Raw genomic sequence first — 17492 nt, 5'->3', positions numbered from 1 at the left:
GATTACTTGGTTTTTTTTCCTTTTTTTTTTTATGTAGGATATATTTTATGTTTGTTTCATACTATTTTCCCAAATGAAGTTTGTTTGCTTAGAAAAAAAAAATTCTAAAATATTATAAAACCTAATTCACAAGAGAAAAAACATTGGCAAGTTACATCGACTCGTTGAAACCTCTACACTGAGCAAAAAAATATAAAAAGTAACATCTCTCTTTTTCCCAACCAAACCTCCAATATTTATATTTTTTTAACCGACAGTTGGTGTCTGAGACAAAGTCCTAACTAATCCTGGATTCTCTGGAGTGCATAAGAAAAACTCCAATATCATGTATATATCACCACAATCTGCCTACAACAGTAGTAAGAAAACCTAAATTTGGAAACGACAAATCCTCAGTAATAGAATCCTTAAGTTAGTATGCGAACCTCCGAGGTCCAAGTTGTCTGTTCAGAAAACCATAACTTGCCATGATAAGCGATAAAATGAACTGAAGAGAGGCCCGCTGGTACAACATTCACATATTCGTAAAATTGCAGTCATATTCTCAATACACATAACATACCCATATTCACCTGGGAAGCATCATGATTCATGGCAATAAGGAAGCCCAAATTTCCCCGTACATCATATCTACGAGCCCCCCAATCAGCCTTCCCAGGTGGCAATTATTTAATAGTCAAGCTATATATAATTTGTGTCCAACTAATTGCAGCAGGAAATTGCATTTCATTCGATCACCAAAGAAAACCCTTGGCGTTCTCTGATAACAAAGCCTTTTGAATCCAATGCTCAGTTTGCACGGTCTCTGAGGACTTCAAGATCCATTTCAGTTGGGTCAGTCGCCTGGATCTCGTAATGGATGCCATCCAGCTCCCTTCTGAACCTGTCCTTTGATGTTGCATAGAGCATCTTAGCACGGATTCTGGATACAGCAGGAGACCTGGATTTATTGAGAAGGAAAAATTATTAACATCACAGATTAAAAAAAACACATGCAAAAATACAGCTAAGAGACATTCCCACAAGACTAGTATTCCAATCATTCCACAAGGAACATTGAAAATTAATGAACAGAGAACATTCACCACAGCCACATTAATGAGCCGAGCACAAATAGGAACTTTAACAATTTGGAAACATGCCCTTGTCAAGATCTGTCTTCAGCATCACATGCATGGAGACCAGATTCCAGTTCTGAAACATTCTCAAACATCATTCTTTCATCAAATTCGAGAGAACTAGAGGATCATGAAACCAAAGAAAGGGGAATGGATTCTCAATGACCCTACAAACACCAACCATTAAAAACTTACTTGAACCTTCTCATTACAAGAGTTGAACTCTAGAAATCCTCGACTATTGTAAGCACCCTTTCCAAATGCTCATCCAATAGTACACACCAGAGAGAGACATCATTGTTATCCCATACATTAGTAATCCTCTGTCTTCTAATGAGCAACACAAATGATGCTATTCTCAGAAAGACAAGGCCATCTTGTTGTGGAAAGGCCGCCTGGTCACTTTATTTACCCAGTTTTCATGTAATTGTGCATGGAAGCCAAATACTTGAATTATGAAGCTATTTTTCATAGAACATTGGCAACCACATGATGAAGGGAAGCTATCTATATCACCATGCTGCTACTCTAAAAAACAAAACGAGCGAGACATGAAACTTTGATCGAGATGGAGATGCTACTGTATCGATTACTAGTCCACATGTACCAAACGCATGACAGTTTAAAAATCAGATTGACAGTTGAGAGGTAGCAGATCAAGCTTGGACAGGAAAACTTCATTTAGACATTGTTCTGTAATAGACTAATCATTGGGAAAAAAAATAGTGGTTGCAGGAAAAGATCATCTTAACACACCATAGAAGTTAAGGGAAGGTCCATGAACACAATGTGGTTATGTATAGCTCCTTCTCAATGTACACACTTCATTCTCATTCCAACAAAGAAAAAAAAATAAAGCAATGATGTATTCAGATTGCAACTTCAGCACTTGCCAGAGTTTTTGCCAATAAAAAGAAACACAGGAAAATACTGGCATGACTGGTCACAGGATCTAAGGCACATTTGATGAGTGCATTACTACAATTGTAGTCTGTTCCCGACCAAATAGTACAGAACTAAGCAATTGCAACAGAGACTAACCATGCAATAAAAAATATTTTGCTCTTCTGGCAGTTCTCAGAAGTCACAAAGTCGAAGTCATAAACTGCATATCGGCAATCATTCTCTGGCAAAGCAGCAGTGAAGTCCTCATAGCTCTCAGCCGGGCCACCAGTTTTTTCAACCACAACCTCTTTTTTGTTCTCATCAATCTTGAAAATTACATAGCGGTGCACCTTCTTCCTCTGCAGTTCGAGGAATGTGGACTTACTGAGCTCAGCAACACCCATGCCAGAAGAAGCATTTGTCTGAAAATGAAGTTCGTTAAAGTACTTGATCTGATAAATTGTTAATAAATATAATTACGATGATAACAATGTTGATGAAGATAACGGTAATAGTAAAAAAGCAACTATAATAATATAGCAAAGATAATTCTGTATTGTTTTGTGATTTTTCCGATGCTAATCCTAAATATATCCTCCAAGTGGCAGTTCCTATGATCAACTTTTTCTGGCACCTGTGAACGTCTTTACTTTGGGAGGCTTTTGATTGGTAGGACTTGGTTACCCTCTAAAACTGTTACCATTTGACAGTGGAATGGCCCAAGGACCATGGTTATGGGGCTTCTTCTTGAGAAATGGAACACAATTTTTGGTAAGTTCTTTGGCAGTATAGCATACATGAGTATTCCATTCTTTTTTCTTTTAATCAATTATCTTTATCTCTTCTTTCCTGGTTCGCGTTAGTGTTTTCAAACACCGGTTCATTGGTTTAAGAAGCAAAGCACGGTTTTGGGTTCAAAATAATGGCTGCTCCCAACAATACAGAATCATCCATGAAGCATGACTTCTAATGCATTCAATATTCAACATGCACAATGCTTCAAGCCTTCCCCAGTTTAAACAATACCTTACAAAATGAGAACAACACAAACATTCATCCAGACTGCAATTGATCATAAATATTAAATAGGGAAATCGATTCGTAATACTTTTTTTATTTCAGATATTATTACTAAACTATCTCCCACATTTGCATGCAACCATACAAGCCATAACTGCAAAGAAATTCAGACCCCACAAGCAAGACTCTGAAAATAGCATCAACCCAGGTATTTACGATATAAGATGTATGTAAAATTACTTACATATATATATATATATATATATATATATATATATATAAAAGATGTATGTAAAACATACTCAATTTCAGATTATTTAAAAATGGGAGGAAATAGGCACTGATACCCAAAAAAACTTCCCAAAGCAGTGGGACAAAGCCAAAACCAACTGGTATTCAGAGCAAACCACAATCTTTTCAAATAAAAAACTATTTTAAAAAAATGCAAGATAGATACTACTTCATTTCTTGATAAGGAATCAGAATTCCGAAACAATAAAAAGGGAAAATCAGTAAGGCAAAGATATAATCGACTTTCCCCAGTAGAAGCTCCATCAAATAAAATCCCAGAACTTAAAGAGAGTTACTCTGAACTACAAGAAATTAAGATCTATATCAGATTTAGATGCACGCCCAATTATATATTAAAAAAAAGAAGAAGAGGAACCAAACATTAGATCTAAAGGAAACGGTTTCAGGATCGAAACGAAGTGAAATAAACAAGAAGAGAAGGTTGCAGACTTGCAGTGATAGCCTAAGCTTACCCCTCTGAAAGACATTGCCGCTTTGATTGCTATGGAAGGGAGATATACACAGAGAGAGAAAGAGAGAGAGGACAAAGAGGCTGTGTGGAGAGGAGAGAATGGGAAAAGGCAGCCACCGAAGAAATTCAAACAAGGAAAAGAAGAGTAAAGAAGAGGAGGATTCGTGCTTTAAGGCTGAAGAAAAGAAAGGCACAGCGCCGCTTCAGTCACTCTTTATTCTTTTCCCAACCAGAAAGGACAGCCATTACCCGGTGGACGGAATGGGAGCAACCGTTATGCTTTGCAGTTAGATTTTGTCGCCACAGATGTGTGACACTGGTGATTCTTGATGGATGATCACTGAACAGATGATGGAAGTGAAGAAGTTTTTTTTTTAATTGTTCATTTTTTTTTCCTAGATGAGATAATTGATGAAGATCTTAATTTATTCCGAGAAATGCTTCGTCCATAGATATATTCTACGAAAAATTAAACTCATAAATTCTATACGAGGTTGTAAAATTTATTTTATTGTCAAATTGATTTGACTTATTTTAATTTATAAATTTATGTGTGAGATCTATTTGTAGATCTAGGTTATACAAAAATCGATAGAATTACTTAACTTAAATGATGTCGTTTTATACTAACCGTTTAGAAAAAAAATTAAAATAAATTGACGCTGTTTGGTTTAATACACCAAACGACATTGTTTAAATTTAAGATTTAATACCTCATTCCCTCCCGCTTCTTCTCCTAATTCTCTATTTCACTCAAACTCTCTCTCACACAGCAATGTTTGTCAGCGCATCTCTATCTCTCTCCCTCATTGCAACCTTTATTCTATTGGCACTCTATCTCGTCACGCCACCGACGGAACACCGACAAACAAATTGGAATCATGCCGAAGCCGAGCATGTTGATTTTCTCCCTTTAATTGGCCGGTTTACAAAATGTATGAAACTAGTTGATTCGATTTTGTCTGTTTTCACCCTTATGTAGATCTAACACTTTAGATATCTTTTTAAGAAGATGGATGGTATTTCCAATTTTATTGATAATCATCTCTTATGGCGGAGAAATATATTTTACAAGTAGCGAAAGATTTTTGAGGTTACATTAATCCCAAAACCAAATCCCTTGTAAAATTATATTCTAAGAAAAACTAATATGTACAATAATTGTTCCAAACTATCTAGTACAATAAAAGAAATAAAGTTATTGTTCAAAAAATTTATATTTCCATCTAAAGTTTGGGAAACCAGAATTATCAAGAACAAAAATTCCATACAGTTTCTTAGGTAATTGTAAAATGGAAGAAAAAGATAAAGTAATACCATCGCTCAAAGGTTAGCTAAATCATCTGTTACACCATTACATTATCTGTATATATGTTGCATATCAAAACTTAGAAACTTGTTAAAATCAATTATATCTTCCTAAAGAACGCTTTTTTTATTATTTCTATACCAGTTAACTACTAGCTAAGCATCCGACTAAACAGACATCATAAAAATCCAGCTAGTAAGAGACCTTAAATGCAAAAATTTATACAAAAATATTTGTACCAATCCCCAAATAAATGGAAAAGCCATGTATAAACTGTCCATAGTGACTAAACAATTGCTCGAATTACTATAAATAATATATGATTTACTTTATATATTTATCTTTCTCTACTTCTCTAATTTTAAATTCAGTCAAGAACTCTAAAAAGTACAAATCCGATATAATGCTACAAATTTGGTTCATTGCAAAGAGCCCATTTTATTAAAATAATAAAAAATGATTTGCACAAATTTTAAACAGACAAATTTCACACAAATATTTTATAAAAATTTGGACTTCACATTGAAAAAGTACAAATAAAATATTTTTTTTTATTGAGACCCACTTTTTTTTTTTACAAAGGATCCGTGTACGATTTGCCTAATTGAAACTTGTATATAACATTATTTAAAATTATTTTTTCATAACTTTTACAAATATATTTTAGAGAAATACTCTAGTCATAAAGAGATTATATAAAAATAATTCTATAAATTGATGTATCTTAATATGATTCGTCATATTCTAAAATTATTTTTATTGTAAAATAGATATAACAAATCATATGAAATCAAGTAAATTTATTGAATTACATTTACGTAAGTACGTAGCACTGTGTTTTTTTAAACGAATGGTAGTTGTGCCAAACTTAAATTCAACTAAAAGGTTACAGTGTGACTGGGAGGTAGGTCATCCAAACTCGCACATGGCTATGAGTCTCAAAGCCAGGGTCTATGTAGTAATGTACACATACTCACGACCATGGCTGTGAGTTTCGAATGCATGGACCCAAGACCACACCTGGGTCTCGAAGGCGGACGAGCCATGGACCTCAAAGGCAGAAACTGTTACATCCAAGGTTGTGGGTCTAAAAGCCACACATCCAACACGATCGTAGACCCAAGTTCCAACATAGTTGTGGGTCTTGTCCTCGCAAAGCCACACAGGAATTTGGTCTCGAAGGCATGGATCTTAGATGGGGTTGATTGGATTGGTTTTGGCGTGAGATTTTAGCAGGGTTGTAAAAATTAAAGATAAAAATCAGTTAGAATCGGATCGGATCGGTGCGGTACAGTTTGTAAGTAGTCTGGTGTGTGGGACACTGGTTCGGTGTTTTAAACCGGTGTGACATCAATTTTTATAATTTGAAAATCGGTTTAAATTGAATTGGACTAATATATAGTTATAAGTTTTTATATTATATTATACATATTATATGTTAAATTACTAATTAATATAATATTAAATTCTAATCTTATCATTCAAGTCTATTATTTTTATAACATAAAATTAATATAACATGTGATATAATATAAAATTAATCCTATAATTTTTAATATAACAATTGATATAACATATAGATTTTAATCTTATAATATAAGATTAATATAACAAAAAATTTTAATTTTAAATATAAACATAAACATTAATATTAAGTTATTAATATTTAATATACTCTTACTTTTGGTATATATATATATATATATTAAGGATAAATACATTTTTAGCATAATAAATTATAATATATATTATTTTTGTAAATACATTTTTATACATTTTAGTGTTTTCATTCTTTGCATTTTACTGTTTCATACATTCATTCAATTCACTAAGTTTTTGACTATTTTTATTTGCACTTATAGGAATAAACTACAGCAGAAGAGAGAAAAAAAGAGAAAGCAAAGGAGGAAAGAACAGAAAAAATTCTAAATCAATTCCTTATATTATATAAATATATCAGAATTGTCTATGATGCTCTTCCTCCTCTGTCTTTTTTTTTTTTCAGTCAATTTTAGCCTTTTTTTTTTTTCCAAGTCAATTTTAGGCTTAAACTAATTAACTGATATCTTTCTTTTCCAGACATTTCTTAATTTGAAACTGCACATATTCATTCAACTCATGAATTTTATGTAAATTGTAAAGACGATTTAATCTTATGCATAGTGAGAAAAAGAAAAAAAAAAGGTTCTGTGAGATAATGGGTGTACTAATTAGTTATAGAGAGTTCATTTCTGTCTTCAATGGACATCACTGATTCACTGCCATCTTTAAAAAAAAAATCAGATTGACCTGACCTAGATTTTCGGATTGGGTCGGGTCGAACTCAAACACTGAACAGTTTGATCAGGTTGCAAGCCTAATTATAAGATAAATTATAAAATTATTTAAAGGAATATAATTAGGCATCCTTTTGAATCTAGAGTTGATATGAATTCATCTCATCTCATTTTATTTAATCATTATAACTTTATCAAATTTTTACATAAAATATAATAAAAAATTTAATTTTTTTAAATTTTAAAATAATAATAATATAAAAAATAATATTTTATTAAACTTCTCATTTCTAACTCACTATCAAAACCTAACCTAAGTAACAAATAAATCGACACAAACCAACCTTTCAATTTATACCAAGGCGTTATTTGGATTTGAGAGTTTTGAAAGATTATGAAAACAGTGTCTGAAAAAATGAGGGACGAATTATTTGGATTTGAGCTATGAATGTGACAATTTTAAGATGTAATTTTTCATTTCGCGTTAAAAAATAGGAGCGAACGCTTAAATCCAGAAAGGTCTTGTCCATTATTCAATCCAAAGGCTCTATCCAAAGCACAGGCTCGCTCCCTGCCCTAGGCCGAAGCGCTCAATCGTAGAAAGATTTTTCAAGCCATTCTCGGGATTTGTAATCCACCGCGAAAATGGATTCCGATGGTAACTTGTAACCATTCCCGAATTTCCTCTCCTCTCCCCCAAAATATCCGCGGAAAAATAGAGAGAATCAATCTTTTTCCAATTTCAACTTTACAATCTTTACTATTTCCTGCCTCCGAATCTCTGGGAAATCGATTATTACATTTATTTTATTTTTTAATTTTCCCTCTCGGGCTTAATTTGGAATTCTTTGAATTTGTGGTCTGCATGAAATATTCTTAGGGCAAAGAGGTTCTACAAATCCTACGGCCTTGCTCCAGTCTCTCTTGAGCAAGAGGGAGAAGCTTCAAGAAGAGCTCCGGAACATCGAAAAGCAGGTAATTCGACTCTATTTGGTTGCGAAGAAAACTAAGCAAAACAAAATGGAAAGTAAAGAACATAATGTGGGTTTGTGCTTTTTATCTTTTAATTGTTTTGGGTAAGTAAGGTTTATGCTTTTTATTATGCCCTCTTTTTGAAAATGCAAAGCACAGTGAAGTGGTTGAATTCCCAATGGTTTCATTTTCTTTGTTTTCCTTAATTTAATGATTTACTTCTTTATTCAGTACACTAATTTCTTGCAAAACACCCATATTCATGTATTCTTTCTAAGTATAACTTTTGAGCCAAGCTAAAGATTACCCTTGTTATCAAATTGTAGGTTTATGAGCTAGAGACGAGCTACTTGCATGATTCCAGCCATTTTGGGCACGTATTGAAAGGTTTTGAAGGCTTTCTTTCTTCGTCCAAGAACACAACAAAGTAATTGAATTCTAGACAGTAAATGCACCGATTCCTTGCCATGCAAATACATATCCCTTTTCTCCCCTGGTGATTTGAATGCGAATTGTATGTTTTTCTTTTCTAATTGTAGTGGTTGTTGATCTGCACCACATGGAAAGAGATTCTGGTCAACGAATTGGGCATGTTTGAATGGAAAATTTACTCTTTTATGGGTGCAGATGATGTGTGAAGATCATAAGCAGCTCCTCGTTATGTTGCTTGCAGGGTTGTAGCGCGAGTTGTCTTACAATATATGTAAACAATATAATAAAGCTTGAAATGACAAACTGCAACTGGTTGTGAGCTCACTCTTCTTTTTTTTTTTTTAATGAGGAGGGAACTTTTGTTTGATAAGTAGAATATCAGGAAGGAACCTGATCGTTGGTGTAAAGATCAGGAGACATTTAAAATTTCTTTAGGAAGCTATAGGCATGTTGAAGGATAATTTGTAGAAGTTACACTTTAAAAATTAATTTGAAACCAAAGTTCATAAAATATTTCTTCTTTCATATCTTGTAGGGAGTGAACTGCTGAACAGGCAGACAAAGAATTGTATGAACAATTGCATATCAAATCTGCTGCTTTTGGATATTTTGATATCAGATGAGAATCATGAACTTTTCATTTTAGTTCTAAAACAGACACTTGAAGCTTCGTAAATTACTTGCTTTTTATTGCTATTTCTGAAATACCTTATGATTTTGCACTTAATATATCAATTATTTTGTCCTTTCCAAAATAAGTATGTATTAGAAACTTCAATAGCGTGATTGTTGACTTGATTTATTAATTGCAATCATATTACCAAGACAACGTTGCTTCTTATGTACAAGGTATTCTTACATATGTATGCATTGTTTCGGTGCTTGCAGTGAATGTGAAATATGAAATATTCAAGTGTGACTTTTGACTAGATTTTTGTGACAAAAGTTTTGCCTAAAACTGTTCCTGCAGCTTAAAGAGGTCCAGGAAATTCCAGCCTGAAGATAGACTCTTCTCATTGTCTTCAGTTACCTCACCAGCAGTATGTATTGAATTTCACATTATATTTGATGAACTTCTTCAAGATCAAACAGAATTATCTTCTTGTTGATGCTGAAAACTCCATGTTAGACTGAATGCCATTGATCTTGTTCACCTTTAACCTCGCAACTTTGCTTATGTGAAATTGAACTCTAGATGTAGATTGGGCTTGCACCCAAGGCAGATATAGGGTTTCCTCCTAGCTAGTTGTTTTTTCTTTTATACACCTTGTGTACTTGGATACACCTATTGATATTAATCAAATTTATTTATATAAAACAAAAAAAGATGTATTTTAAATAGGGGTGGAAATATGTGACACTACCCGATAACCCAACACGAACACATCATGATAATAACGGGTTTGAGTTTAGTCTTAACGGGTTCGGGTCAAATCGGGTTAGCCTGTTAAGACACGATTGCTTAACGGGTTGATAACAGGTCAACCTGTTTTGACCCGTTATAACCTGTTATGACCTATTAAGAAAGTTAAAGTTACAATTATACCTTTGTACCTAAAAGTAAAATTGTTGGGATTATAATTTCGATATTTTTATTGTTTGGATTGTAATTTTGGACTTGTAGTTAGTTTTATATTTTTTTATAGATATTGTGATTTTAACATTAATATAAAATTACTCTAAACTTAATCAGGTCAAACGGGTTAATTTTGGGTCTGTTCAACTCATTTTCATAAACGGGTTGAAACGGGTCGGATTGGGTCGTGTTAACCTATTTCGTGGTATTAACTAACGGGTCTTGTCGTGTCGTGTCGTGTCAACCCGTTATGTTAATGGATCGTGTTAGGGTTTGAGATTTTCACACGATAAGCTTAACGGGTCGTGTTTAGGTTGATCCATATAGTATAATATACATACATGTCTTGATACGACACGAACACGATCCGTTAACACGATTTGACACTCCTAACTTCTTAAAGGGCATTTTACAAAATATGTCCTAAAGCATTGAATCTGAAATCATTTTCTGGTTCAGATAATTGGGGATGAGAAAAATAAAAAGGGGTGTGGGATGTCCAATGCGATCACATGTTGAAGGCAAGTATATGTTTTTCAAGTGAGAAATGATTCAAATAAAGTTTAGAGATTGGAAAAAGTTTATTCGAAGCTATATTTTCTGAGAAATATAAAATTTGATGATGTATTAAGACTCATTTTACCCTTCTCACTCTGGGAATCTATGCTCATACATTTAATTGAAGGGAGCATAAAAATTAATGCAGAAATACCATGGGGAGATTATGAAGTACAAAGTGGTCACCTCACAATCTATATGTATCATATGAATCTTTTTCTGCCCCTTTTCCTTCCTTGAATGAGTTTGCTTCCCTTTTATCATGTTTGTGCGATGTTTATTCTGTTTTCTACCAGAAGCTGAAATCACGAAATGGTTATGATGAGGCTGCTTCTCACATAGGGTAGAGATATATTCAGACTTAACAGGACTGATCTCTTAAATTGTTTTTCTATGTTCAGGCTGAAGAACTTGGAGTTGGGCGCGATGGTGAACCCATATCCATTGTTTTACATATATTTCTTCGCTAAAAAAAGAAAAGGGTTGGAAATTCCATAATTCTTATATGTTTTCCCTCTTCTTTCTATTCATTGCAGATGGAAGATCCGATTTTGGTCCAGGTCGGTCTAAGGGCGGAAGCTTCCCCACCAATGGCCAGTAAGTGTACCTTTCCATCTCAATGCATTGAAGTACTGAATATCAGTAGAAAAAAAAGAAAAAAAAAAGATGTTTAAAAATCATAATTAATTATACTGAATTTTCCATTCATGAGAAATTCTTTTGGAATCTTTCAATGCATAACGCAAACCATATTTTAGGGGGAAGCCAAAGAAGGGAAGAACAGCATCAAGAGATGGAAAGAGAATCAGGCCATCAAGTGAACAAGAATTTGACGAGGAAGATGATCCTGATTTGAGCTTGAGATGAACTGTACTTGATGAAGGAATGGCTATACAAACATTCAGTGTAATTGTAGGTTATAGGAGTTAAAAGAGAGACTTGTGTTGTACTGTATCCTAGGAAGTTTCTCTTTAGGTCAGGCTGACTAGGTTGATTCAGGATGGCTGCATTGCATAATTAGCTTGTCTTTAGCAATGAAATGCCTCCTTAATTTATGTATTCTTTTCACCTTAGGGTTCTTACCCAATTCTGTTTCTCTTCCAATTGAGGTGTAAGTATTATTGTATAATCGGGAAAAAGAGAGAGTGAACGGATTAGATTAGGTAATAGATATATTTCGTCGTCACAGTTTCAATAAGGTGATGCAGATAAACCCCCCCCAAAGCAACATAAAAGCGCACACGCACGCACGCCCATCTTTTCTTTTCTTTTTAATTTTCTTGACTCGGCCTTGTTTGCTGTGTGTGTGTGTGTGTGGACAGGCAGCGTGGTTCTTAATAAAATTAGAAGAAAGTTTCAAAGTTATGCACAGGCAACCTAACTCGGGAAAGTACGAACCACAAGAAAACCTTACTACGGAGGGTTGAAAATTGGCGGAATGATTTGTTTATTTGAAAAGGCCTTGTTGGTTCTGTAGTGAAGGACTTGGGAACATATTCCAGAAAGAATGACTTTTGATTGCTATGTACATTCGAATGGCTCTTCTTTTAACCCTCCCTGTTGAGGAATAATTTTACATTGGCTGTGGATAAGGTTTTGGGCATGTTTATAAGCAATAAGCAATCATCTCTTGTAAAACAGATTTTATGAGATGAGTTAAATCTATTAATTTCTTCATAGTATCAGAGCCTGTCACAGGACGAATGGGGGTCCACACTATTTATCCCGTGACAAGGACCAGAAAAAATACTGGCCTGCACGTGAGGGAGGGTGTTGAGGAATAATCCCACATTAGTTGTGGACAAGGTCTTGGGGCATGTTTATAAGCAATGAACAATCTTCTCTTATACAATCGGTTTTATGAGATGAGTTAGGCTCATGAATTTCTTCCCTCTCTCCCTCCCTCACGTATCCCTTGACTTCATATTTCGTTCTTCATATCTTCAAGAATCACCACCTGACTAATCCTGCTAAAACGATGCACATCATCTTTTGATATAAGAGTTCAACAGGAGAGATACCAAGAGAACTTCTCTCTCTCTCTCTCTCTTTTGTATTGGATTATCCATAAGTACAGCACTCATCCTGGGCTTCATATGCCAATACCACTCGATAAATTTTCCAAGAGAGAGATGCATTTTGCGTCTTGGTTTTGCAATCGCATCTTAAATTACTAAAATTGACATATTACTGTTTACAATATTAAATTATTAAAAGCGGATATTCTGAATCCTTTTTTAAGATTCGATCTTTAAAACTGTGTTACGGTCAAATTAATGCAGGTTATCGATTTGAACTAATCTGAGGATCTAATGTATGGTTTTGAAATTATATAATTTTTCCCCATTTTTCATTATAACTTGTCACACTTCCATGGGCTTGCTTCTGTCAAATTTAAAGCCTGAAATGACAAGACAACGACAAAGTATACACAAATGGGCCACCGCTCGTCCATTTATTGGACTTTTATAATTATGGGATACCCCTTAACATGATGGTACATGGTTTCACATTAGCAGTTTGAGTTTCACGTACGATGATGTTATTGGTTTTCTTCTCTGAATTGGCAAAGACTTTCGAAATTCCCTCTGCACCAAGACATCAAGAAAGCATATAGATCCCGCTTTAAAATATTAGGGATATTGAAACTTTAGCCCACCAATTCAACACCCATAATTTACAGTTAATGTATAACAGACTGCATCATACCTAATCCCCGTTTTCCCGGTCGAGTATTACCTAACGCTTTGATATTTCTTCAATCCCATGCATGCATGCATTATGATCAATCCAAGTTTGCCTTCAGCAGTAGTCGGATCTCTGTGTTTCCTCCCTGAGATATATATTAGAATTTGCAAACCTTATCTTAAACTACAGATGTTTGAATTTTTGCTGCATCAAGAACGAACGTACGCGTTTGATGCTGCCTACAGTTGACATGGGTACACCATTGAGTGGATATGATGCAGCTTGCATGTTCGCACGCATATTAATTGCCAATCTAGAAACGATGAAGTGATCATACTGATCAGATCAATATGTTTCATTGCTGAGTTGACGTGCTTGGCGCAGGTGACAAAATCAACCTATCCATGGAAAATCTAAAAATATGCACTAATTTTAAATTAAATTAAACACCGTGCCTTTGTCACATTGCACATGCTGGGAGAATTAACCCAGTCATTGATATGACCCTAGCTAATTATAATGATCGTGGGTAGATTTTTTTGGGTTCAAGATTGGTTGGCTAGCTCTGGGAATCATTCAAATTTTATCCATTTGAAGGGGTCTGTGTTAGTATGCATTTCGAGAAAATATTTAGGGAGTGGAGGACAAAAGTTAGAACAGTACTAATTAATTCCAATAGAATAAAATAAATCCAATAGGGTCGAATAAGAGCATAATTAATGAGTGATTACAAGGTTAGCCAGATAATTTAATAACTTCAGGTAATTAAGGAAGGATATATATATATATATATATATATATCTATATACAAAATATGAGATTTCCCATTTAGGAGTACGTACGCTATCCCCTTAATTTACTTGTTCTGTTTTAGTTTTTAACTAAATATATAGAGAAATTCTATTCATCATCATTCTTTCAACATCCTATGATGTGACATTAAATAATAGATTTACAAGTGTAATATAATAAATAATCTCTAATCATCTAATTATACATTAAGGAATGATGAGAGGATGATGATAAAAAAAATTATGAGTGGCATTACTCATATAAATATATATATATATATATATATATATTCTGCGCAACATATTTCTTTCTATATATGATCAGACGTTCGAGCATACAATTTGGGGGCTCTTTCTATATATGATCAGACGTTCGAGCATACAATTTGGGGGCTCTATACATGACTTTCGAATACCAGTTACAAAAATATTTTGTTTTTTTATTTTTTATTTTTTAACCTCAGGATATTCTATAATAATATATATAAATATATATATATATATATTTATATATCGATGTGTCAAAATCCAAGAAATACAGAAGTAACTAATTTCATATATATAATGCTTCTTTTTGACAAGACATGCAGTTTAATTAGACTTCATTTGATCTCCTACATATACATATATGTTGTAAAACTTATCGACATTTTTATATTGGCTGTGATTTAAAATCAAATCACCAGATCAAGCCATGCATTCGCCTTCTTAGAATCATAAATATATATATATATATATATAGGTCCAAGACCATCGATTACTTCAGACCTCATGATCGATCGCCATACCTCCAGGATGGTGTGTGGCTCTCACGTGTCGTCACAGTCGTTGTTTTTGTATTTTATTTTTCTCCAAAGTTGAAAATGTGGATCTATATCTTTCTAAGATGTAATCTGTTATTTTTTAATTTTTTTAATTTCTGTAATATCTTTTGTTTTAGAAAAAAAAAAGACACATAGTCTTTAGTACTTTCATCCATAGAGTGTGTCCTCTTCTCCGTCTTGGACGGAGTATGAAGTTTGGTTAACTCTGTCTTGGACAGAGGTGTGCTATCTCTCAAACTTTAAGTTTGTAGAAGTTTGCAATTAGAATTAGACGATTTTAATCACGATTAATGTGTACTAGACAGCTATCAATATTGTAGTTTGCTTATAATATATGTTTCAAGTTAAGTTTATAATGTCCGAATGAATGCACTATATATATATATATATATATATATATATATTTTAATCACAGTACTTGTGTTAAATGAGCTGCTTGGACAACGGGAAATTTCTCGACACGTGCATACAATAAAACATGCCGTGAATAACAGTGCTAAAAAGATAGAAGAGCCGTAAAGGAATCGATTATGATCACTAATGTACAGATTATGACATCATGCATAAAGTTAGTGGCCCGGCTGGGGATAACATTATCAGTTTAAAGAAATTAATTAAGTGGGATGACCAGACTACTGAAATTCTTGATGATTAGTCAAAATATTGGAGTATTATATATATATATATATATATATATATATATATCAAAATTGTTTTCAGTCGGCCGGGTAAAACCCTACTAAATCTTAATCATGTAGCCTTGATTGTATTTAGAATATATTGAAGGCTACAGTACGATAAAAGATGAGTTAACCTTGAAGTACTACTACCACTTGTAAACTAGAGAATGGGATATATTAAATATTAATCGTGTATGCATGGTTTGCGATCGAAGCTTGTACTTTAGCATTCTATAGATTCATTAATTTATTGGGAAGTAGTTCTTTTCTATTTATTTCGTACGTCTTTGACTAATTCTGAGTTATGCAGACATATATAATTAACTTATAAAATATTCATGCATATCTTATATATTGCATGCTTTTAATTTCATGTACAACATCTAAATATTATGCATCTATCTACATTAACGTGCATGCATGCTAGCTAGAGCTGTAGGCAGCAGAAAAATGCAACACCAAGCATATATATATATATATATATATATATATATATATTATAGATGATGGATATTCTGTCAATTTGTCTTTTATTGTTTTCGTTCTTTAATTGGCTGCTTGTTCGTATAGCATGAGTCTTTCTCTGGAAATATTAAATCTACAGAGAAAGTAAATTTAATATTGTCTACAAAATAAATAAAAAGCTACAAAATATAATTTTAATCTAAAAAATCATTAGCTCGAATTTGAATGAGTACAAATTAAAAACGACGTGCACAATGCAGATTTGCTAGCTGAATTGACAATAGCCCACAATATTGACTTGACCATTAATTGTCTGTTCTGTTGGCTCCCCAATCTGGGCAAGTACCATTCATTTGCTAGCTTGACTTGACCCGAACAGCTCACGTGCATATTCATCCGTGAGAAGTACTCATTTTAGAGAAATATATTATAATTATATAAAAATAAATTATATTTATAGTCAATAAGTACATAAACGATCCGTATTCTTTTTTAAAGAGCGTATAAAAATAAGACTCATATAAAAAATTAATTTTTAAATAATAATTTTTAATTTTTTTAAAAAAATATACGATATTTACGTAACTTATAATTATATCTAACTAATATTATTTATTTATAAAATGATATGATTTGATATCATATATGCTATATTTTAAAATTATTTTTAATATAAAATAGATTTAACGAACCACTCACGCGTGCGCGTTGCGCACATATATATATATATATATATATATACATTCTCTGTAATTCCGAATAATAATTAAGATGGCATGTGCGATACATAGGAAACAGCTTATTAGTAATTTTCTGTTAAACCCATACTACCATGTCAATAAAATGTAATAATAAAGGTTCGTATATTGTAGATAATTGTTGGGGTAGAAAATTTGCAAAAAAGCAAAAAAACGGTGCATTAATTACGATAGCAAGGCTTTTTTTTTTTTTTTTTGGGTGTATTAGACATCAGGCCACACGATTTTAGAACGAAAAGGATTTGGTAATGAAGGCTGCAGGCGTATGGCCAAGCCTTTGGTCATAGACCACAAACGTGCATATCTATATATATATATATATATATTGGTCAAAATTTGACTGCATAATTGAAATTCCATATTCCGGCTCGTTTCCT

The 17492-nt window shown here is 33.2% G+C and overlaps 2 protein-coding genes across 2 annotated transcripts; one reads left to right on the top strand and one right to left on the bottom strand.

Moving 5' to 3' along the window:
* Positions 1-471: 471 nt before the first annotated feature.
* Positions 472-4296, bottom strand: LOC108991069 (actin-depolymerizing factor). Its single transcript, XM_018965212.2, has 3 exons — positions 3788-4296; positions 2160-2425; positions 472-940 (listed from the first exon to the last, which is right to left on the bottom strand). Exons 1-3 carry the CDS (start codon positions 3800-3802, stop codon positions 790-792), a joined length of 432 nt encoding a protein of 143 aa, XP_018820757.1. The 5' UTR covers positions 3803-4296; the 3' UTR covers positions 472-789.
* Positions 4297-7785: 3489 nt separating this feature from the next.
* Positions 7786-12097, top strand: LOC108991070 (chromatin modification-related protein eaf6). The gene is made up of 7 exons (XM_018965213.2): positions 7786-8029; positions 8252-8346; positions 8670-8770; positions 9746-9815; positions 11311-11338; positions 11446-11506; positions 11668-12097. Exons 1-7 carry the CDS (start codon positions 8017-8019, stop codon positions 11774-11776), a joined length of 477 nt encoding a protein of 158 aa, XP_018820758.1. The 5' UTR covers positions 7786-8016; the 3' UTR covers positions 11777-12097.
* Positions 12098-17492: the final 5395 nt, after the last annotated feature.

Source organism: Juglans regia, chromosome 7, assembly GCF_001411555.2.
Source record: "Juglans regia cultivar Chandler chromosome 7, Walnut 2.0, whole genome shotgun sequence".
Lineage (NCBI taxonomy): Eukaryota > Viridiplantae > Streptophyta > Magnoliopsida > Fagales > Juglandaceae > Juglans > Juglans regia.
Note: the sequence above shows the minus strand (reverse complement) of the source record. Positions and strands in the feature narration are given on the sequence as shown.

What these genes read in the sequence shown, in the direction of transcription:
- LOC108991069 (XM_018965212.2), bottom strand. An exon ending in AAAATATTTTTTATTGCATG is followed by an intron (nt 941 to 2,159) that starts GTTAGTCTCTGT and finishes CAATAAATCCAG; the next exon opens with GTCTCCTGCTGTATCCAGAA.
- LOC108991070 (XM_018965213.2), top strand. An exon ending in TCGTCCAAGAACACAACAAA is followed by an intron (nt 8,771 to 9,745) that starts GTAATTGAATTC and finishes CTGTTCCTGCAG; the next exon opens with CTTAAAGAGGTCCAGGAAAT. An exon ending in ACTTGGAGTTGGGCGCGATG is followed by an intron (nt 11,339 to 11,445) that starts GTGAACCCATAT and finishes TATTCATTGCAG; the next exon opens with ATGGAAGATCCGATTTTGGT.